This window comes from Natator depressus, chromosome 19, assembly GCF_965152275.1.
Source record: "Natator depressus isolate rNatDep1 chromosome 19, rNatDep2.hap1, whole genome shotgun sequence".
Lineage (NCBI taxonomy): Eukaryota > Metazoa > Chordata > Testudines > Cheloniidae > Natator > Natator depressus.
This window is the reverse complement of record NC_134252.1, coordinates 17,996,284-18,019,791: the sequence shown is the minus strand read 5'-3', so window position 1 is coordinate 18,019,791 and position 23,508 is coordinate 17,996,284. Positions and strand designations below refer to the sequence as shown.

General features: G+C 46.7%; 1 protein-coding gene across 1 annotated transcript in view; it reads right to left on the bottom strand.

Moving 5' to 3' along the window:
* Positions 1-15,183: 15,183 nt before the first annotated feature.
* NKAIN1 (sodium/potassium transporting ATPase interacting 1) overlaps positions 15,184-23,508 on the bottom strand; it is a 207,830-nt gene continuing 199,505 nt past the window's right edge. Inside the window, exon 7 of the mRNA XM_074934170.1 lies at positions 15,184-15,896. Coding sequence (XP_074790271.1) covers positions 15,887-15,896 — 10 coding nt within the window. The 3' untranslated portion in view covers positions 15,184-15,886. The remainder of the gene's footprint in view (positions 15,897-23,508) is intronic.

Sequence of the window (23,508 nt, the reverse complement as noted above, 5' to 3'; positions counted from 1 at the left end):
GTCATTTAATAAACTTCTGTTTTACTGGCTGGCTAAGAGTCACGTCTGACTGCAAAGTTGGGGTGCAGGAACCTCTGGCTTCCCCAGGACCCCGCCTGGGCGGACTGGCTGTGGGAAGCGCACGGAGGGGCAGAGGATGCTGAATGCTCCGAGGTCAGACGCAGGAAGGTGGAAGCCATGTGAGCTGTGTGTCCTGCAGACAGGCTGCTCACAGAGAGGAGACTTCCCCAGAGTCTTGCCTGGCTTCGTAGGGAGCAGTTCCAGAGCATCGCCCGGGGACTCCGTGACAGTACCTTCTTTGCGTTTTGTCAAATTTGCAGCGAAAGTGTTCTCAAAATGAACAACATGTGCTGGGTCATCATCCGAGACTGCTAGAACATGAAATATATGGCAGAATGTGGGTAAAACAGGGCAGGAGACATACAATTCTCCCCCAAGGAGTTCAGTCACAAATTTAATTAACGCATAATTTTTTTAATGAGCATCATCAGCATGGAGGCATGTCCTCTGGAACAATGGACAAAGCATGAGGAGGCATATGAATGTTTAGCGCATCTGGCATGTAAATATCTTGCAATGCCAGATACAACAGTGCCATGCGAATGCCTGTTCTCACTTTCAGGTGACGTAAACAAGAAGTGGGCAGCATTATCTCCCATAAATGTAAACAAACTTGTTTCTTTTAGCAATTGGCTGAACAAGAAGTAGGACTGAGTGGACTTATAGGCTCTGAAGTTTTACATTGTTTTGTTTTTGCGTGCAGTTACGTAACAAAAAAAATGACATTTGTAAGTTGCACTTTCATGATAAAGAGATTGTACTCCAGTACTTATATGTGGTGAACTGAAAAATACTATTTCTTTTGTTTTTTACAGTGCAAATATTTGTAATCAAAAATAAATATAAAGTGAGCACTGTACACTTTGTCTTCTGTGTTGTAATTGAAATCAGTGTATTTGAAAATGTAGAAAAACGTCCAAAAATATTTAATACATTTCAGTTGGTATTCTATTGTTTTACAGTGCGATTAATTGCGATTAATTTTTTAATTGCAATTCATCTTTTTAAATTAATTGCATGAGTTGACTGCGATTAATCGACAGCCCTGCTTTTTATTTTTTCCATTGCTTTTCCTTTTAAACAGTGTCCTTTCAACTGGGAAAGGAAGAGGAAAGGGAGGGAAATAATAACAAGCCCCCCCAAAATATTGCGGGGGAGGGGTTGGCAAAAAAATTGGAAAATCTCATCCACAACAAATGAAGCATATTTTTTGTCCAAAAAAAAAAAGTTTAAATGAAAACCCTGGTAACCAGCTGTGTCAGTGCCCATCATTTGCTTCAAATCTTGTATTTTAAAAGATAATAATAGCTACATCAACAATGAAGATACAAACACTCAGGCAAAAAAGACTGATTTTTCTTCTAAATGTGTTGAGGATGGAAGCAAGGTTTATAATGGAACCATTTGATCTCTTCCTCTGCTGTGAGAGCCATAGTATAATTAAGAATATTTTTCCTTTAAATGTCATGTTTCAGTTAAGGATCTCAGATCATTTTATGAACATTTATTACAACAATCCAGGGAAGTAGGCACTAAGATCCCCATTTTAAAGATGGGGAAACTGAGGCACAAATTGAGCCTGATTCTGGTATCACACCACTTTTATACTAAATCTGTTGACTTTGGTGGCTCCTGATTGTGTAAATGAGAGGAGAATGATCAAGTTTGAAATAATTTGCCCGGTATTGTGGTGTATTGAGAACTGTGTTAAAATTGCAAACTGTCACTTTAAATTACAGGAGTCTTTTCTGCTTCCAGGCTAGGGGGCTCTGTAGGGAAGTGTGCAGTCTGGGACTAGCAGCAGTCAGCCTAGAGAAAGGTTGGGGGAGTTGTGCCTGTCTGTTTTAGAGAGCAGCCTGCTTTGTCTCTCTCTGTTTTGGGTTCGTGTGCTATCATTCTGAATTCTAAGAAATAAAGTCAAGTTACATTGCAACCTTCCAAAAGGAATGTGTGTGTTTTTATCTAATTTCTCTGTGTGTGTGACATGAATATAGCAAGGGGCACACAGCAGGAATAGAATCCAGGGGTCTGGCCGACAATCCTCTGATGTGACCAGTAGGGCTTCATGTAAATATAAAACCACATCATTAGGCAATACATCCTTGTAAATTTCCATATGTGTTAATTGTGCTTATTTCCTTTGATATGTCCCCACAGCATGGTCTGGTGCCCTACTTAGCCTCTGGAAATGGAACCGGGAACTTTGGAGGTAAGTGACAAATGAACAAAGAGCAAGACTGCCAGACATCCTCTCTCCTCTCAATCGGTTTTGAGTGTATTGCAGGCAATTTGTGAGCTACTGCTGAGTGACTAATGGCAGCTGGTTTTTCAATAGCAACAGTCAGCATGCCTCTACAGTCTGGCCTTGCAACTGAAGTCCTTTGCAAAGAACAATTAATTAAACCACAGAGTCCCACTGAAGGGTTTTGAACACACCCAGGACCCGGTGCAGTAAGACAGGAAGTGAAGAATACCGTATTCCAAAACAACTCAGTGGGAATGCAGGGAGGCAGAATATCATTCCTGAAGCTGGAATTTGCCAGGACAGTTCTGCAACAACCCCCGGTAAGCAGGACCTTTATTTTGTGTCTCATCGGGAAGAGCTGCACCTCTCCTTGCTCTATACAGGGACATTGGTTCATTACTGACTCAGAGGAGGAAAAGTAACCCACACTGAAGTGTCAGCTGCACATAGTGTGCCTGTGTGGTCTTCCAGCCATGGGTTTACAGAGCCCTATACTGCTCAGGTGATGAGAGCATGCTAACATAGAGCGCAACTAGGTTATAGCTCTGCGGGTGCTAGTTTCATCTCTGCTCTGCATGGCAGGGTTGTTATTACAGTACAGCCAAGACTTTCTGATCAAAGGATCTGGGTCATTTTGTGATAGGCACTGTACAAACACACAGGAAGACATGTCACCATCTTGATTAATTTCATATCCTGCTTTAATTCCATGAATGAGGCTTCCCCTGAAGTTTGAAACTACAGGAGATTTCAAATAATATTCCCCAGTGTGGCTAAGCTATTTTGTTAGAGAGAGGGACACTGTCAAAATAAAATTCCTGCACACAACACCTGGTGAAGAGTTAAAATTGAAAACACAGACCAGATACTTTTGAAAACCCCTTTTCATTTTGCTTGTGGAATATTAATTCTGGTTGGTTTTTTTTTTTACTTCAAATAATTTCTTAATTAAAACTGAATACTTAACCTGGGACTTAATCGTTTAAACGTAACCCGGAATTTAGAATGTAATAGTTGTCAAGCATTTGGGTTTTCTTTCTATAATGATGATGTTCTAACAAGGATTTAGTCCTAATATATAAGAACATAAGAGCGGCCACACTGGGTCAGACAAAACGTCCATCTAGCCCAGTATCCTGTCTTCCAACAGTGGCAATGCCAGGTGGAAATGAACAGAACAGGTAATCATCAAGTGATCCATTCCCTGTTGCTCATTCCCAGCTTCTGGCAAACAGAGGCTAGGGACACCATCCCTGCCCATCCTGGCTCATAGCCATTGATGGACCTATCTTCCATGAACTTATCTAGTTCTTTTTTGAACCCTGTTATAGTCTTGGCCTTCACAACATCCTCTGGCAAAGAGTTCCACAGGTTAACTGTGCGTTGTGTGAAGAAATATTTCCTTTTGTTTGTTTTAAACCTGTTGCCTATTAATTTCATTTGGTGATCCCTAGTTCTTGAGTTATGAGGAGTAAATAACACTTCCTTATTTACTTTCTCCACACCAGTCATGATTTTCTAGACCACTATCATATCCCCCCCTTAATTGTCTCTTTTCCAAGCTGAAAAGTCCCAGTCTTATTAATCTCTCCTCATACGGAAGCCGTTCCATACCCCTAATCATTTTTGTCGCCCTCTTCTAAACCTTTTCCAAGTCCAACATCTCTTTTTTGAGATGGGGCAACCACATCTGCACACAGTATTCAAGATGTGGGCGTACCATGGATTTACACAGAGGCAATATGATATTTTCTGTCTTCTTATCTATCCCTTTCTTAATGATTCCCAACATTCTGTTTGCTTTTTTGACGCCTGCTGCACATTGAGGTGGATATAGATATGGCTTTGCAATCTTAACTCTTGTGAGTAAGTTTTTTGTCTGGGAATTTCCTTAGTTCCCCTCCTCCCCATTCCAAAACAGTGTTTGTACAGCACTTACTACAATAGCATCCTAATCCCAGATCCTCAAAGCTATTTAGGTTCCTAACTTCCATTGACATTTAAGTAACCCTTCTACCAGTCAGAGCTGGCAGCAACAAGGACTGGGTTCAATATCTAGTGATTCCTTTTCAACAATAAAATGCAAAACCGGCTCGAACTCCCAAAACCGGCTTGAACCGACCTGGGACAATTACATACCACTCCCGGGTGCCTCTGAGAGGCAATACTTGCCCTCTCGCAAGCACAGAGTCTGAGTGTAGCAAAAACTTTTAATAAAAGGAGGGGAGTAACTCAGTTCTTAAGTCCAGCAACCCAGAAGTCCCTTTAACGTGTCCGTCCCTTCTCTGCACCCCATTCACAGTTGCTGTCCTTGGTCAGTGAAGCCCCAGAGTCCAGAGGTTCATCTGCAGAGTTCACCTCCCACCCTGGTTGGAAGGGTGGGATAAGAAGGCACCTTACATGCTCTGCTGCTCGGGGACTCACTCGCTGCCCCGCTGGCTGCTTGCCACAACTTTCTGTGGGGCTGCTCTGGCCCTCTCTGCCAGCCACCCAGCTAGCCACTTGCCATGCCTCTCCACCAGCCACCCCCTCACCAAGATGTCTTCAGGGCCCACCACTTAACACAGCTCTCAGTGATTTCAGCTGTTAGTGGGGGGGGGGGGGGGAAGAGCACCTCACTGATGGTGCACACTGGGCAGTCTCTTGCACCAGAAGCACTGTCTCAGAGTAGATCTAATACTTAGACCTAAATATCAGTGACTTCAGCTCTGCAGCATATAACAAAACTCTCAGTTGAGTCTAAATCAGCCACAGCCACAGCCACAGCCACAGCCACAGCCACAGCCACAGCCACAGCCACAGCCACAGCCACAGCCACAGCCACAGCCACAGCCACAGCCACAGCCACAGCCACAGCCACAGCCACAGCCACAGCCACAGCCACAGCCACAGCCACAGCCACAGCCACAGCCACCTATCCCCATCCTCTTTCTACTCATTGGGCTTTGGAACCCATGTCCCCTGCCTAGGGAGTGCCATTCAGTTGAGGGTGAGTCCCTCTATCGGGGTATGCCAGGTACAGTTCTGCTGCCCTCTGTTCACACAACAAGGATAACAACCCTTTATTACTCCTGCCCCAATAACAAGGAGACTGGGGATCCAGCACCAGCCACAAGTGATCATTTGGATAAGCAATCCCATCATGCTGAGTACCTAGGTAGGGTGGGTGTGCACATGCAAATGAGATCAACTCCTGAAGTCCTTTTCCACAGCTCACCACTAGATGTCAGGGGAGAGCTCATTCAGACTCTGCTTACATTTATTATTAATATTATATTATTATTATTTATTATTATTATTATTAATGAGTCACTACAATTTGTAGAAAAGAGATAGAGAAAAGGCAAGGTCAAACTCCCTGCAATTAGTGTAAACTCTGCAGGAATTTATGGGTTTGTTCACGAAGCTTTCAGATGTAGACATCCTACATCCTGGTTAGAGCTGGGTGAATAAATGATTTTTTGGATCATTGACAACTCTGAAAAGTTGGGGAAAAAATTGTTTCATAGAATCATAGAATATCAGGGTTGGAAGGGACCTCAGGAGGTCATCTAGTCAATCCCCAACTTCAGATCAGACTGAAAACAATTTTTTAAAAATATTTAGCCAATCAAAAAGTTTTTTAAAAACTGTTTAAATTTTGAGCATTTTAAAATATTTTTGATTTTTTAAAAAAATGACATTTAAGGAAATTTCAAAACAAAGTCATTTTGAACCAAAACACCCAAACATTTTGTTACGAAAATGTTAAAATGAAATGTTTTGACTTTTTTCCCCTGCAATGAACAATTCACAAAATGTTTTGGAATTGCCAAATCTTCATTTTTCACCTAAAAGAAAAAGTTTCTATTGAAAAATATCTCCCAGCTCTAATCCTGAGTCAGATAGACACTTGCATAGCCAAGCCTTGATCCAGCAAAGCATTCAAGCATGTGACTTTATGGGGCTAGTTTTAACACTGATTTTCATGGGGCTATTCAATGTGCTGAAAGCTAAGCATGTGTGCACGTGATTTGCAGATCGGGGCCATGTCCTTAGAGCTCTTTAAGTTATCATTTCTCAAATGTGTTGTGAATGCAGCTCTGGGAGTTGCCAGCTCTGATTTCTGGAGAAGCTGCTTTTTGTTTCGCGAGGGGGAATTATTCAAATGTGAATTGTACAGGAAGAAAATTACCTTCGCTGGCACTTGAGGAGGAAAGGCTATAGATTGGCTAGGGCAGCTCGGCATTCCAGGCTGTGATTACCAGCCTCTCTGTGGTCATTTTAAAAAGAAGTACTCAGTTACATGGGACAAAAAGATGGATGAGTCCTTGGTTAAAAGCCCATGTCTATTCTACAGCTACTACCGCTATGGAACGGCAGTCAGGGTTTGTCCATTGTTGTAGCTAATCCACCTTTCTGAGCAGCGGTAGCTAGGTGGATGGAAAAATTCTTCCTTTAACCTCGCTGTGTGCCACTCGGGGTTTGACATTTTTCACAGCCCTCAGCAACATAGTTAAACCAATCTAATTTTTAAGTGTTGATCAGATCTTAGACCCAGCAGTGCAAGAATGCAGCATTTTCTTAAAGGAAAAAAAAGGCAAAAACCCACCACTTTTTAATCAATTCAACTGCACAAAAAATGAAAATACACAAAACCAAAACACCCATTGGATGAAACTTCTCCGACTTTTATAATTACAGAATAGAAAACAAATCCCTGTTTCACATTACAAATATGGTCTTATAAAAACAAACCAACTCAAAAAAGATCTCAAAGCACCAGTGCCTATATCCTTCAAGTTTAAAAAGAGGGGGGAGGGTAGGAGGGGGGGGGATTAGGAAGTGGAATTTCTTTCTACCAAATTTTAAATAACAGGTTTTTTCTTTCTTGAATAAATACCCACGCAGGTGACAATCCAGTAGGAAGATGCGTGCTTTTCCTTTACAGGTCTACACTGAAACCTGGAATTATATTTCATCCAGGCTTTAGTTTGTTTCTTAAGCAGGGAATAGAACCACAGATCTTGTCCATGCAGTTTACCCAAGTCTACAGAGCTTTTTGTGTTAGATCTGGATGCAATCTTTATCTTCTGTCAGCAACTCCACCGTGTGAGATAACCAGTTTGCATCCCCTTCTGCAGTGGATGGTCCAGCCAGTCTTCAAAGGAGCTTCCATCTGGGGGAGAACAGAATGGGCGCACTCCCTGTCTCAGGCCCAGATTGGTAGCAGCAGCTAAGCAAAACTTTAAACTAAAGCTGCACATTAGTTTCCCCACTGACGTTTCTGGGGCGTAAGAGTAGTATGCACCTAAGACCACAACTCAGCATGTGTTTAACTCTCATGATGTGCTTCAGTGGGATGTGTGGGAAGTGAAGCGTGTACTTAGCACTGTCTGCCCTGATTAGGGTTGCTTCCCTCAATGGAACATACGTGCCAGACCATCAAAGGTATTTAGGTGCCTGTCTCCCATTGAAATCAATGGGAGTTAGGCACTTAAAGACTTCTGAGGAGCTTGGCCTAAGTGCTCTTGACAGGTAACTCAGAATAGGGTGGGGAGCAGGTAGAAATTAATAAATCAAAAGCACCACAGAAAGGCCAGTGGGCTGAGATGTGGCCACTGCTGTCCCTGCTGGGTCGGTGGGAGGCTCGTCCAGCGGCGTCCCGCTGCGTTCTGAGCATGGCTGGCTTGGCTGACTTGCCCAGGCTCAGCGGGGAGGTGGGATCTCACCCACAGAGCCAGTCACTACTTCTTTTCTTTTCTTTTTTCTTTAGAAAACAGCTATTTTGACTCAAAATTGTTGCCTGAAAGGTTTCAAACTTCCCTGGGTAGGAGCAGCCGGTTCCCTGCCTTGTTGGGGAAGGGGGAGCGGGAAGCAGTGAAGGCCCATGGAGGGGCCCTGTGGCTTGTGACACAGGCCAGGGGAGACCCTGTGTGGTGACACGTGGCAGCACAGGCTGGGAACCAGAGCGAACCGCAGGGTCTGGCTGCGTCCAGCAGCCGCAGTGTCTGTTACAGCCAAGGCCCCTTTTTCTCCAGCAAGATATTGTCCCAGCCAGGCCTCCTGCTTCCGCCAAGCCCCGGCACTGCCATGCCCACTCCCCATGCCCCTGCATTAAGCACCCTGGCCCAGATCCTCCAAGGTTGATGGATGTTAGGAATTAGCTCCTCCCTCCCCATCTAGCTTCAGGCACCCACCCCATCCTCTGCAGCACAATAATCCTGACCCAGTGATCAGCGCCCGCTGAAGGGGATGGACGGGACACTAGGGGAACCATGTCATGCCATTGCTGAGAGCCTGGGACAAGACGGCTCAGAGGGACATTTCACTCCGCTTGCCCTGGGGGAGGGTCAAGAGTTGAGCTGCAGCAGGACCCAGAGTGGTTTGCCAGGCAATTTGGGTCAGCTGCAGTTTTTAATAGGAGCCAGTTTTGCTCCAGAGCAAGAAGTAGATCCAGGCAGACACCTGTGTCTCCCAGCGTCTGGCACAGGTAGGATTCCGACCTGTGTGACTAGCGCGCTGAGCAACCCTTCTGTGCTGGGAGCTGCTGGCCACCTCCCTTGAAGCTCCAGACATTTCACCCCACCTGCGTAGCTCCAACCCCTCTCCTTGCTGCCTGCACCCCATGGCGGGTTAGAGCCCGTGCGGCTGAGCGGCGGGCAGAAGGCCCTGGCTGGTGTGCTGTTTGCAAGAGCTGTCACAGTTCCATGACTGCTGGGGCTTTCTAGGAGTGACAATCCTTTGATTTCAAAATGGGAAATATTTCAAACAAGCTGGGTTTTTCCGGACAGATTCCTCCTGAAATGGAAAGGATCAAAGGGAAGGAGATGGGAGTGCAAGGGGGCTGCCGGGGCCATTTCCTGAGGGATAATGACAGGCAAAGGTCCATGTGTCCCTCCTTCCTGTGGCCTCTTTGTTTCCAGGCAGCTCACGAATAGCTAATGTCTCTGATGGATCCACATCCAGATCTGGGCCTGTGAAAGGCTCCTGGGTCACAAGATGCAAACACCTGCAGGTATTTTCCACACAGCAGCTGTAGATTGCTCTTCACCAGCTCCTCTTTAGAGCAACATTCAGAGCAGCCTAGCGCTGTTTTTAATGGTTTGTTTCCGAAGAGTTTCTTCCTTGTTCTCTGCTGCTGAGAAACACGGCTCCCAGGTTGGGACCTGACCCAGCGGGGGCTCCAGGCCAAGTGACAGGAAGAGGCCCCTTGCCAGGTAGGAAGCCCTGATTTTCTTTCAGGGTTTTCACTTGCTCTTAAATTAACGTGGAAACTCTTTGTGTTGGCTACTTCCCTGTTAAACTGTGCGTTGGCCTGCTCTGCTGATATGGGGCCCAATCCCGCTGAACAGCGCTGATTGCTGACCAGAGCTCTGACTATCACATGGGCTACTCACGTGTGTGTGCAGGGGGTACCTTGCAAGCTGCCTCCTTACACCACTGCCTGGGCTTCCTGCATCACCGGCACAGAGACAGCAGTGGGTGTGAGGCCACTACGCCCCTTCCCATGCAGGTGAGCAGAGATTGGACTGGCAAGGGTGGGGAGTGGACAGAGCTGACCCTGCCCTTTGCAGGGCACTGGCCAAGAGCAGCACAGCTGGCATGGAGGGGGGGAGTCCGCTGTGCCAGCTAAAGGACTGGCACGGATTACTTTACCCCTGCAGTAAGCAGGGAGCAAACAGAGACTATCTGAGTCACAATTCAGTCCCTGCTCTGGGCCTGGGCCAGTGTAACTATGCCCTAGCCCTTCCCCAGTGTTTGTGGGAAATCCCCAATATAGCCCGTAGCAAGCAGGATCACTATGCTCACTAGCAGGATCAGACTTTGCCTTTGTTAGCTGCCTTGCACATTGCTGGCTGCACTGCAGCGGCAGAGTAAATATTGTAGGTCCTGTATAAACAATGATGATCATTTTTTGTTGTAACTCCCCAGTGACTTGGTGAACAATTGCACCCCCTCCCACCCGCCCCCGGTTCCCTGTGGCAATTTTGAATGCAGAGCTTTTTCCCTACTGGATTTAAGGCAGGTCGAATTTCAGGCCTAAACTACTTGACGGGGTCCCTTTAAGCTGGTGATGCATGATCCGCTCAAACATTTGCAGCGTTCACAGCATCCCATATTGTTACAACAGTGCCTCCACGTGGGCCGGAGGACGTAAGGTTCTGTCAGCTTTTCCTTTCTAAACCCTTGGGTTGGATGGTTTGCTGCTGTAGTAGAAAGTCGTGGTCCCGAGGGAACGTAGTGCCAAAGGGTCTCAGTCCCAGAGAAAGAGGATATTAAAACCAAAGCACACGCCACTCTCTGGCCACCGCCCCGACAGCACCAGCGGTGTGTAGCGGTAGCGTGCAAGGGAGCCATGGGAACCCCAGGTTGCGGCTGCTGGGTCTAAAGGCTGACAAGGCAGACTTGGTGCTCGCACGTGGCACTGAGATCAAAAGGCTCTTTGCCTGGAAAACAGGGGAGGCAGAGGAGCTGGGCAGGGCATGGGGCAGGGGGTCGTAGGGTGGGAGGAGGCATGTTGGTATGGATTGATGCTGTAGGTCAGGGCCTATGGAAGGGGCAGGTTTCATAGATTCCAAGGCCGGAAGAGCCCTTTGTGATCATCTGGTCTGACCTCCTGTAAGGCATAGGCCAGGGACCTGCCCCGGAATAATTCCTAGGGCAGATCTCGTCGAAAAACCTCCCATCTTGATATAACAATGGCCAGCAATGGAGAATTCTAGAAAGGGGCGTGCGAGCCTGTAGTAAAAATGCCTGGAATTCGGGGTGGAATTCCAGCTCCCCAGTTTGCTAGAGCACACACAGCCGTAGTGATGAGGATCTGGCCATGGTTCAAGAGGCACCAGGAGACTCTTCACACTCTTTCCTCCTTTAGGCAACAGTGAGACGAAGACAGGGAGGAGGACGTCTTCTGGAGAGAGCAGCCTCAGAAGCTCTCCTGGAAATGTCCCTTTAAATGAGCTCTGATCTCTTCAGAAAGTCCCTGTTGCTGGGGCACAGCCCCTGCCTATGCTGCAGGGAGAAATTCTGCACTGAGTACGCTGGGCTTGGTGCTGTGGCCTTATGGCCTCTGGCTTTGTGAAGCCACTTAACTCCACTGACATGAGCCCGGCTGTTCCAAGCACATCATCAGGATTTCATTTCCCAGTACCATTGCTCTGGTGCTTTCCAAAGCCCCTTACTAAGGCGGGTGAGTATTACCGTCCCCCTTGTACAGACAGGGATGCTCAGACAGCGAGAGAGGAAGCAGCCCCACCGGGAAAACAACCCAGGTCTCCTGTCTCCAACCAATGGGTAATGTGGTTTCTAGGTTTGCACTGCGTCATGCTTTCCAATTCTCCTGCTTCCCCAGTCTCCTACACCCCTCTGCTTGCCCATTCCACCAGAGATGGGCTAGAACGTCCCCAGGGGGTTCTGAACTTGCTCTGAGTTTGCGGTTCTTGGGATCTAGGATTTCAGTAAGACAGCAATGTGCTTCCTGATGCTGCAGGCACGAGCCAAGGAAGAGGGCTGGCCTGGCCCATGTTGACAGTGGATTTGATGCTCGCTGGCTAAACTCCTGAAGCCCTAAGTAGCAAATGCCTGCAAGGCTCAAAGTGGCAGCAGTGTCCCCTGAAGTCACTGGGAGACTGGGTGTTCAGCACCTTTGCCAATCAGACCCCAGTTCATCAGTGCCTTTTGTACATGGTACAGGAGTTAGGAGCCAGACAATCAATTAAAGGCCTGGAAACTTAGGCCCAGCTCTTCCAAGGGAGTCAGCTGTCTCCACACCTTTGAGGATCTGGCCCTTAGAGATCAGACTCTGTCTCAGCAATAGCAAAACTGCATCTGCAACCCACCATGGGGCACAAAGTCATGCGCCCATCCTCATCTCACCCTCACTGGGACTGCAGTGGACGGGCCTAGCGGCAGCTCCGTCTGGACAAATGTCCACATCAGAGACATCGCCACTGCAGCTGGCACTAAGGACTTGACTATAGATGGAGTTATTCCTGATTAGCTCCGTGTGTAGACACTCTATTCCAGATCAAGCATCCTGTCTCCACTGCTGCTACTGCCAGGGGGAATTCCGGCTCCCAGGTTTGCTAGTGCAGATGCAGCCTTGGAGATGAGGATGTAGCAAGGCTTCAGAAGGCTTCAGAAGACTCTCCAGGCTCTTTCCTCCCTTGTGCAACAGTGAGTGTGCCTTGATTCTGACTTACCCCTTTCGTGGAGTGAATCAGGAACACTTCATTAGGAGCAACTCCATGTGTAGAGAAGCCCACTTGTTTGCTATCTCAGCCGAGGGCCAGCCATGCCTTTTCCCCACGAGAGGGCGCTCATGCTTATCAGCCGTGGGGATGCATGGGCTGGGGAAAAGGGAAAGAAACACCGGCCATGTTGACCCAGGATATATAGGGCGACTTCATGATTGCCTATCCAGCACCATTCTTAAGCACCAAAAGTCTCTCTCACACACCCCTACCGTGGGAAAGGCCCAGCAGTGTCACCTAAAGACACAACATTGGCCTCGGTTGCCTTGACTTTCTGATATGTAATGTAATGTCATAGGCAGGGTTGGGGGTTTTCGCTTTGTTTGGCATTTCCTTGGTCTTTGGAAAACAATGTTGTCCTTGTACGGAGAGACTGAGCTGGGTCACTTTAGATTCAGGCACTTATACAATAACATTCATTATCGTATTTAAATCATATCTACATAGCTGGAGAGGAAGCAGGGTCAGTGTTACCAAGCTCAAGGATTTACAAAGCAAGAGGCAGGCCCCCAAGATCATGAGACTGGCTTACAAATCACGAGATTTAAAAATACTCAGTAATACACTTGTGGTTCTGTTTCTTTGTCACCTGGTTTCAGAACCTTTGGGATAAACTCCCTTCATGTTTTCAGTAGGGCTGTCAATTAATCGCAGTTAACTCACGCGATTAACTAAAAAAATGTAATCGCGATTAAAAAAATTAGTCACGATTAATCACAGTTTTAATCACACCATTAAACAATAGAATACCAATTGAAATGTAGTAAATATTTGTGGATGTTTTTCTACATTTTCAAATATATTGATTTTAATTGCAACACAGAATACAAAGTGTACAGTGCACGCTTTATGTTATCATTTTTATTACAAATATTTGCACTGTAAAAATGACAAATAAAAGAAGTAGGATTTTTCAATTCAGCTCAGACAAGTACTGTAGGGCAATCTCTGTCATGAAAGTGCAACTTACAAATGTAGATTTTTTTTTGTTACATAACTGCACTCAAAAGCAAAACAATGTAAAACTTCAGAACCTACAAGTGCGCTCAGTCCTACTTCTTGTTCAGCCAATCGCTAAAACAAACAAGTTTGTTTACATTTACAGGAGATAATGCTGCCCGCTTTTTATTTACAGTGTCACCTGACAGTGAGAATAGGCAGTCGCATGGCACTTTTCTACCTGGCATTGCAAGGTATTCACATGCCAGATGTGCTAAAGATTCATATGCCCCTTCATGCTTTGGCCACCATTCCAGAGGACACGCTTCTATGCTGACGATGCTCATTAAAAAAAAATGCATTAATTAAATTTGTGACTGAACTCCTCAGAGGGAGAATTGTATGTCTCCTGCTCTGTTTTACCACATTCTGCCATATGCTTCATGCTATAGCAGTGTCGAATGATGACCCAGCACGTATTGTTCGTTTTAAGAACACGTTCACTGCAGATTTGACAAAACGCAACAAAGGTACCAATGTGAGATTTCTAAAGATAGCTACAGCACTTGACCCAAGGTTTAAGAATCTGAAGTGCCTTCCAAAATCTGAGAGGGGATAGGTGTGGAGCATGCTTTCAGAAGTCTTAAAAGAGCAACACTCTGATGCAGAAACTACAGAACCCAAACCATCAAAAAAGAAAATCAACCTTCTGCTGGTGGCATCTGATTCAGATGATGAAAATGAACATGTGTTGGTCCGCTCTGCTTCAGATTGTTATCGAGCAGAACCCATCATCAGCATGGACATAGTCTTCTGAAATGGTGGTCAAAGCATGAAGGTACATATGAATCTTTACTGCATCTGGCACGTAAATATCTTGCCATGCGAACACCTGTTCTCACTTTCAGGTGAAACACGAAGCGGGCAGTATTAACCCTGCAAATGTAAACAAACTTATTTGTCTTAGCGATTGGCTGAACAAGAAGTAGGACTGAGTGGACTTGTAGGCTGTAAAGTTTTACATTGTTTTATTTTTGAGTGCAGTTTTTTTTGTACATAATTCTACATTTGTAAGTTCAACTTTCATGATAAAGAAATTGCACTATAGTACTTGTATTAGATGAATTAAAAATACGTCTTTTGGTTTTTATAGTGCAAATATTAGTAATCAAAAATAAATATAGTGAGCACTGTACACTTTGTATTCTGTGTTGTAATTGAAATCAATATATTTCAAAATGTAGAAAACATCCAAAATATTGAAATAAATGGTATTCTCTTATTGTTAACAGCATGATGAATCATGCGATTAATCATAATTCATTTTTTTAATCATGTGATTAATCGCAATCAATTTTTTAATTGCTTGACAGCCCTAGTTTTTAGGCTTTTCTCTGAAATCAGCAGAGCTAGACACTTCCCTTTTTAGGCATGAAAGCTGAGATTTTTCTGCAGTCTCTTGATTCTAGAAGCTGGAGCTTTAAGAAACTAACCAGATGTTGTGAGATTTGTGATAAAATCGCAAGAGCTGGCAACACTGCAGCTTCTTGCTGCGCCTCAGGGGTCAGTGGGGTGCTGTGGCTGTTTGCCAGAGGCAAGAAGCACCCAGCTCTCACTGCCAGCCAGCTGACAGAGTGTATTCCTCCCACCAGCATGGAATTCATTAAGTGCAGAATATTCCCCCCCCCCCCAACCCCATGAAATGTCCTTTCGGATTGGCACTTATCTACGCTGAAAAGGGACACACTAATTCAAATAAAGATGTGGATAAAATTAAAAAAGAAAATAGTCAATTGAGATCCTACCTACCCTCCTCTGGTCAGTTTCACCCTGCCTTAAACACAGATACCTGATGCATTGCTAGCTACTCAATCCACCATCCGTATTGCCAAGCCATGACACCAGGGGTTCAGAATAGAACAGCTGACATCACTTCATGGGTGGACGGCAGGAGTCCAGTCAGGGTGTTGCTGAATAAAGCTGTTCCTTAGAATGAATCTTCTCCCCATCCTCCATGAAAATACTCGTTTTCCACCATGGTCCTTGCTCTCGTTGGAGTTACAGCTACTGGTGAGATTTGAACATTAGCCAGCAGGTGGAGCCATTGCACCTCTTTTGGGCCCTCAGTCTGAGCAGAAAAGTAAGTGTGTGTGTGTGTGTGTGTGTATGTGTGTATGCGTGTGTGTGTTTTTCTCTGGTGATGTAGCAAGTCTCTGAAAACTGTGCAACTGCCCAGAAGGAAAATAAAAGGAAACCAAGATGAACCCAGGGCGTTGGCTCCATGCCATCCTCGCCTTTGGCGTGTTTTGTTGTTGCTTTCAGGACAGTTCGCAATCGTTTGGGGCATCCCGCCACCTCACATTCCCACGAAGATCCAGGAGGGGGCGGATTCCAGGGCGCAAGGGAGTTACCCAGATCTAAGGGAACACACCAAAGGCACAGAGTTAGGAAGGCGTCTGGGACTGGCACTGACCCACCTAGCACTAGAGACAAAGAGATTCGTTATTTAGGTAGGGCCCCAGGTGGGTTCTGTGCTTGCCAGACAGGAGACAATGTTCCTAATCAGAGCAGCTTAAGAGCTCAGTGGGCATGCAGCTTTGCCCTCCTCTCCCTCACTCGGTGTGGGATACCTCCCCCCACCAGTTATTTGTACTTGAAGGCCCTGATGGATGTTGGGGGTCCCATGGTGCTGGGTGCTACATAGATACAGCGTAAGAGACAGTCCCTGCCCCAGAACGCTCCCAGACTGAACAGACACAGCAGACAAAGGCCGGAGGGGAGGGACGATGATCATCCACGCTCGACAGAGGGGGAATTGAGGCGGAGAGATTCAGGATCACACAGGAGTCCTTGACAGATGTGGCCATTGAACCCAGCTCACTGCTCTCACCACAAGGTGTCCCCCGTTCCTGGGGTGCTGGCGCCCTCGCAATGTAAGAGAGACTCTCAGTTTTCATCACCAATCCATTTCCAGCCCTTCTCCTTGGAGGCCTGGCGGGGGGGTGGGGAGAGCCGGAGTCTGTGACTGGGCACTGCCTCTCCGTGCTGCCCATCCTTGCAGCTGCTGGGACACACATGGCTCCCCATCCCCTGATCACAGTGTGGGGGAGGCCAGCGCTGTTGGGGCCAGGGCTGCTACAAACTCCCTCCCTTCCTGGTGGCTGCCTGCTGCTGAACCGACCCCTCTGCTAAACAGCCAATGCAGCCCGAGAGCCAAAGCTCTGCAGGGGAGAGGCAGCTCCCTGCAGCAGACTGGGGCCTGCCCTGCACTGAACAGCTGGGCTGGCGTAGCTCTGCCAGTGAGGAGCGTGACAAAATCACACTGGCCAGAGCTGCGCCCATGCCGCCAAACCCCTGTACAACCGGCCTTGTGCTGGGGGAGTTTCTTTTCTGTGGTTTGAGCTCTGGGGCGAACACACTCTGGTGACTGTATGAGCTGCATCCCCAAAGGGAGGGTTTGCCAGCCTAGCCCTGTGTCAGGATTGCTATACACCAAACCCTTTGCAGCGTAGGAGCCAACTTCCCCTCTTTTCTGTGGGTGCTCAACCCCTCTCTGCCTCTGGCCCTGCTCCCACGCCACCCCTTCCATGAGGCCGAGCCCCTGCCTCGCCTCTTCCCAACCCTGCCCCATCCCCATTCCAACCCCTTCCTCAAAGTCCCGGCCCCAACTCTGCCACCTCCCTGCCCCTATTCCAACTCCTTCCCCAAATCCCCACCCCGGCCCCGCCTCTTCCCCGTCTCCTCCCCCGAGCACACCATGTTCCCACTCCTCCTCCTCCCTCCTGGAGCGTGCTAACGCTGCCAAACAGCTGTTTGGCGGTGGCCACGTTGGAAGCGCTGGGAGGTAGGTGGAGGGGTGGGGACGTGGCGCGCTCAGGGGAGGAGGAGGACGTGGGGTGGGGGCGAGGGTAACTTGGCTGCTGGTGGGTGCAGAGCACCCATTAATTTTTCCCCGTGGGTGCTCCAGCCCCGGAGCACCCACGGAGTCGGCACCTATGCTTTGCTGTGTAGACAAAACCCAAAAAGCTACTGACTCAGAACCAGGAAACTGACCCTTTCTGGGAGCTTAGGCAAGTCACTTCCCATGCCTGTTTCCGCCACCTGATGGTAAAAGACGGTTACTTAGATGTATCATAATGGTTGTTCTTTGAGATGTGGGTGCAGCCATGTCCCATGCCTGGGGCACCAAAGATGGAGACTTGCCTAGCAGTACCCACAGGGGTAGCTCTCACTCCCCTCCCCGCAGTCCCTCCCAGGGCTCCATAAGGGTGGTGCTGCCCCGACTCCCTCAGTTCCTTCACACCGAAATCGCCGGCTGAAGACTCCGATGCAGAGGGGCACAGGGTGGGTCGGGAAACACACGTCTGCACCCACATCTCGGAGAACAACCATTATGATACAGACACGTAACTGTCTTTTCTCCTTCGAGTGGTTGCAGACGTGTGTTCCACTCGGGGGACTCATAGGCAGTTCCAGCAGGGGTGGGCTCAGAGTCTATTGATGGAGTGAGTTCAGAACTGCCTTCCAAAGTTTGCATCCGATCTCGAGGCCGTGTTGACAGCATCATGTCTAGCAAATGTATGCAGAGAAGATCATATTTCAGCCCTGCAGATATCGCTAAGAAATGCAGCCGATGTCACCTGAGTGCTCACTGAATGAACTCATGACTGAATGACTGTCGAGCTACTTCATAAGCGGAGGTAATGCAGCAGTTACCCATTGGAAATGCTCTGCATGGAGACTGGCTGTCCCTTCATCTGCAGCATAGGACAGTGGCTCTCAACTTTTACAGACGACTGCACCCCTTTCAGGGGTCTGCTTTGTCTGGCCTGCCCCCAAATGTCACCTCGCCTAAAAGCTACTTACTAACAAAATCAGACATAAAAATACAGAAGTGTCACAGCACACTGTTACTGAAAACCTGTGGACTTCCCCATTTTTACCCTGTAATTATAAAATAAATCTATTTCAATATAAATATTGTACTTCCATTGCAGTGTACTGTAGATAGAGCAGTATAAACAAGTCATTGGCTGTATGAAATTTCAGTTTGTACTGACTTCTCTGGTGCTTTTTATGTAGCCTGTTGTAAAGCTAGGCAAATCTCTAGATGAGTTGCTGTACCCCCGGAAGGCCTCTGTGTACTCCCGGGGGTACGTGTACCCCTGATTGAGAATCACTGGCACAGGAGCTAGAAAGGTGAGGTGATGAATGAAACTACTTAGTCCTTTCTAAATAAAATGCCAAGCACTGCCTGACGTCTAAGTTATGTAGACACTGCTCCTCTGCACTGGAATGTGGTGCGGGGAAAAACAGAGGTAAGTAAATAACCTGATTACGGTGAAACAAAGATACAATTTTGGATTAAAATTTTGGGTGTGGTCTTAAAGCCACCTTGTCCTTGAAGAATTGAATGTGTGGAGGATCTGCCATTAAGGCCTGCAACTCACTAACTCATCCTGCGGATGTTGTAGCCACAAGGAAGGCCGTCTTCTGAGAGAGGAGCGCCCATAAACAAGTTGCTATCAGCTGGACCAGCAGACCCACCAGCGCCGCCAGGACCGTGTTAAGGTCCCGCAATGGCACCATTTCTTTCATCAGTGGAAAAAGAGTGAGGTCATGTCTGTTACTGGACCAACTTCTGTTGGCGAGAGAGACAAGCTTTCAAATTTACGCACAGATCTTCTTCAGGTCACTCTGTGTAAACTCGAAAGCTTGTCTCTCTCACCAACAGAAGTTAGTCCAACAAAAGATATTTTTTTACTCACCTTGTCTCTCTAATATCTTGGGACCAACACGGCTACATCAACACTGCATACAGCCCGTGGAAAAAGACAGATAATACCTTTAAAACATGCTCCCCATCATAGGGTTTGAGAATTCCTTGCATGGGAGGATGGAAAGCCGAGAGCACCTCCAAGTGAAACTTCAGGGATCTCAGACTGAGGCCTGAAGATTTCAAATGCAGCACCTACTCCAAAATGTCCTGAATCTGCAGTAACACAGGCTGGATTTGCTTGGACAAATGAGACCGCCTGCCCGCAAATAGCTGGGGCATAGATATGGCAGTGACAACAGACTGCCTAAACGTAGGCACAGAAGGTTTCCTCCGTGATTTGTGCCTGCCTCGCGGTGCAGGACGGCTGACAGAAATATTGCTCAGGATAACATTGCTGCTGCTCGTGCTGTTGGTTCCCAGAATGCCATCTCTTTGCAGCCTGGATATAAATTCCCGATGAACACAGGGTGACCTGGGAGCCTTTGAAAGAGTGTAATGGCTCATCAGTTTTCTCTGAGGGTAAGAGGTGATCATCAAACGACAAGTCCTCTATGCTTTGCTGGGTCTCAGGCACTCCACCAGAGTTTTGTAACCATGACATTTTTCACATCATTACAGCCAAGGCCATGAGCCTGGATGAAGAATAAACCATATCCAGTGCAGATGTCTTGGCCATTAAATAACATTCCATAATGAATCCCCTCCCTGGAGGATTCTGGTAACTTGCCCACAAATTTGGACATAGTGTCCCTGTTCACAAAATCATATTTTGATAACAGACCCTGCTGGTTTGCAATGCGCATTGGCAAGGAGGAAGTCGAGTAGACCTTTCTCCCCATCGGATCTAGCCTTTTGAACTCTTTTTCTTTAGGCACAGATTTATATCCTCCCTGTCTCACTCACTCATTTGCTGCTTTCACAACCAGGGAATTTGGAGCTGGATGGGTGAAAAAGGATTCGAAGCCTTGCACTGGCACATAATAGCTCTTTTTATGACTGCCATAAAGTGTACAAAGTTCTTTAAACAACTGGGACTCAAAAGCAGCTCCCTAATCTGTCAGCATGTTCATTGGGTACCCATACGGCCTTACAGAATATGTCCAGAAGAACTGAGCCGTAGTCTCCACTGACAAATCCTTCACAGGAATTGCCACCACAAATGTAGTGTAATGATCAGTCATGACAAGCACATAGGTAATTTCAATTTTAAATGATCTAACATCACCAGTGCCAATAGACCATTGTGATCAGTAGCATGCAAGGAGGTTCTATCAAAACTTCCAGCTTTATTTTTCAAGTTACATATTTCACATTTCTGACACCACTGTACAATGTCCCCCTTCATCCCAATCCAATAGAACCTCTTTCTCAAGTTTGGTTCTGTCTCTTTATCTCCAAAATGTCCAAACACACTGTGATAAGCTTCTAATACCATCCTTACACTCTGTCTGGGCAAGACAATCTGTATGATCTTCTTAGATTTATTTCAGAGTAGCAGCCGTGTTAGTCTGTATTCGCAAAAAGAAAAGGAGCGTTCCTTACCAACTTCCCATTTCTTGGAGATATTTTTGTTGTCTCTGCAGTTTCACTACCTTAGCTGGTAACTTTTCCCAGCAATCAACCATCAGCACTTGATCTTTTCTTAGATGCTTTCTTAATTCCTGGGTTACCAGACTCCATAACTGAATTTCCTTCCATAGATCTTACTGAATGTCAAGGTCTATCTCTTCATTCCCAACCACAGGATTAGCAATAAACCCGTACCTTCGATAGGAACATTCAGAAACAGAGGCATTTCCAAATCCTCCTTTCCATCTGAGCCTTCATTTAGAATCACCTTTTGTGGCAGCCTAGACAATGCATCAGCATTCCCATGAATGCTGGCGGCCAGCCTTTGGTGGTGAAGTTACAACTGAGCAGACAAGAAACCCACGGTTGTTCCATTGCCAGTTTGCAAATATCTCGACGGTCATTACCTGTGAACACTTCAACTGAGGCTGCTGTAAAATAATGCTGAAACTTGTCCATTACTGCCCAGGCTAATTCAGAGAATTCCACTTTGAATTTATTTCTCGTAATTTCTCTGAGATCCCTTTAAGCTCCAGCTTGCATCAGCAATCGCTCGCTCCCTACCATCTTGCTCCTGAGCAAGGGGGGGCTCCCTATCCTTCGTTGCTGGCATCTATATACACTCTAGAAGGTAGTTTATAATCTGGATAGGCCAGGATGGGACTAAGGATGGAGAGATTTCACTTCTTCTTGGCACTCTGCACTCCATTTTACCTGGGAAGCTTTAGAAATGTTCTTATCTCCAGGGTTTCTTAACCATTCAGGTAATGGCAGAGCAACTTTAGCTAAGTCCTTAATAAATCAACAATATTAATCAACAAATCGTAAGAGCTACCAGACGTCTTGTACCGTGGTAGGTATTGGCCACTCCTCTGTCATTTTCAGTTTCTCTGTATCAGGAGCTAGCCCTGCCACAGACACTATGTGTCCCAAATAGTTCACATTTTCTTTTAGGAAATCATAGAATCATAGAATAGAATCATAGAATATCAGGGTTGGAAGGGACCTCAGGAGGTCATCTAGTCCAACCCCCTGCTCAAAGCAGGACTGATCCCCAATTAAATCATCCCAGCCAGGGCTTTGTCAAGCTTGACCTTAAAAACTTCTAGGGAAGGAGATTCCACCACCTCCCTATGTAACGCATTCCAGTGTTTCACCACCCTCATCATGAAAAAGTTTTTCCTAATATCCAACCTAAATCTCCCCCACTGCAACTTGAGACCATTACTCCTTGTTCTGTCATCTGCTACCACTGAGAACAGTCTAGAGCCATCCTCTTTGGAACCCCCTTTCAGGTAGTTGACAGCAGCTATCAAATCCCCCCTCATTCTTCTCTTCTGTAGACTAAACGTCCCCAGTTCCCTCAGCCTCTCCTCCTAACTCATGTGTTCCAGTCCCCTAATCATTTTTGTTGCCCTCCGCTGGACTCTTTCCAATTTTTCCACATCCTTCTTGTAGCGTGGGGCCCAAAACGGGACACAGTACTCCAGATGAGGCCTCACCAGTGTCGAATAGAGGGGAATGATCATGTCCCTCGATCTGCTGGCAATGCCCCTACTTATACACCCCAAAATGCCATTGGCCTTCTTGGCAACAAGGGCACACTGTTGACTCATATCCAGCTTCTCGTCCACTGTAACCCCTAGGTCCTTTTGTGCAGAACTGCTGCCGAGCCATTTGGTCCCTAGTCTGTAGCGGTGCATTGGATTCTTCCGTCCTAAGTGCAGGACTCTGCACTTGTCCTTGTTGAACCTCATCAGATTTCTTTTGGCCCAATCCTCCAATTTGTCTAGGTCCCTCTGTATCCTATCCCTACCCTCCAGCATATCTACCTCTCCTCCCATGACGTTTTAAAGGTTTTACTTTTAATCCATACTGTGTGAGTCTATCAAATACCACAGCCAAGTGTTGCAAATGTCCCTCAAAGGATTTTGAATACACAATGATGTCATGTAGACACAATAAAATCGTATCAAAGTTCTCAGAGCCTTTCCAATGCTCCACCCATCTCTGAAAAGTCCCTGGAGCATTACAGAGTCCGTCTTGTAAATTCATGAAATCCCATGGGTGTCACAAAGGTGGTTTTTTTCTTGATCTTCTGGTGCCTCTGGTAGCCACTTGTTAAACTGATAGTAGAGAAGAAACTTGCTGACTTTAATGCCACTAAGGAATCTTCCATTCTAGGTACAGGTGTCCTTATGGGTGACCTGATGCAACTTTCAGTAAGCTACACAAAAGCGCAGTTTTCCATCTTTTGTCTGAACTAGCACAATGGGCACTGCCCACGGACAATGACACTTCCAACATCTCTTTTATCATTTCCTTCACCAGCCGATACGGAGCTAGAGCAACTGGTTGAAATCAGCCCTAATTGGAGGATGTCCCCCGGTGGGCACTGTGTGCTCTATCTGGGTGGCACACCCAAAATCCAAAAGATGTTGCAAGAAAGCTATTCCATGTTCCTTAATCATTTGTACTAACCTTTCTACCTGCTCTGCAGATGCTGAAGGCATTCCCAAGTCTACTTCCTTCGTCCATACATATGGATCTATCTCATCATCCTGGATCACTATCTGCAGATGTCCCACTTTCCCAAACTATTCATCGAGAACTACATTGTCTTCCCAACCTATGCGTACCAGACGCCCGACCACTTGATTTCTATATAGTGTCACAGGTCT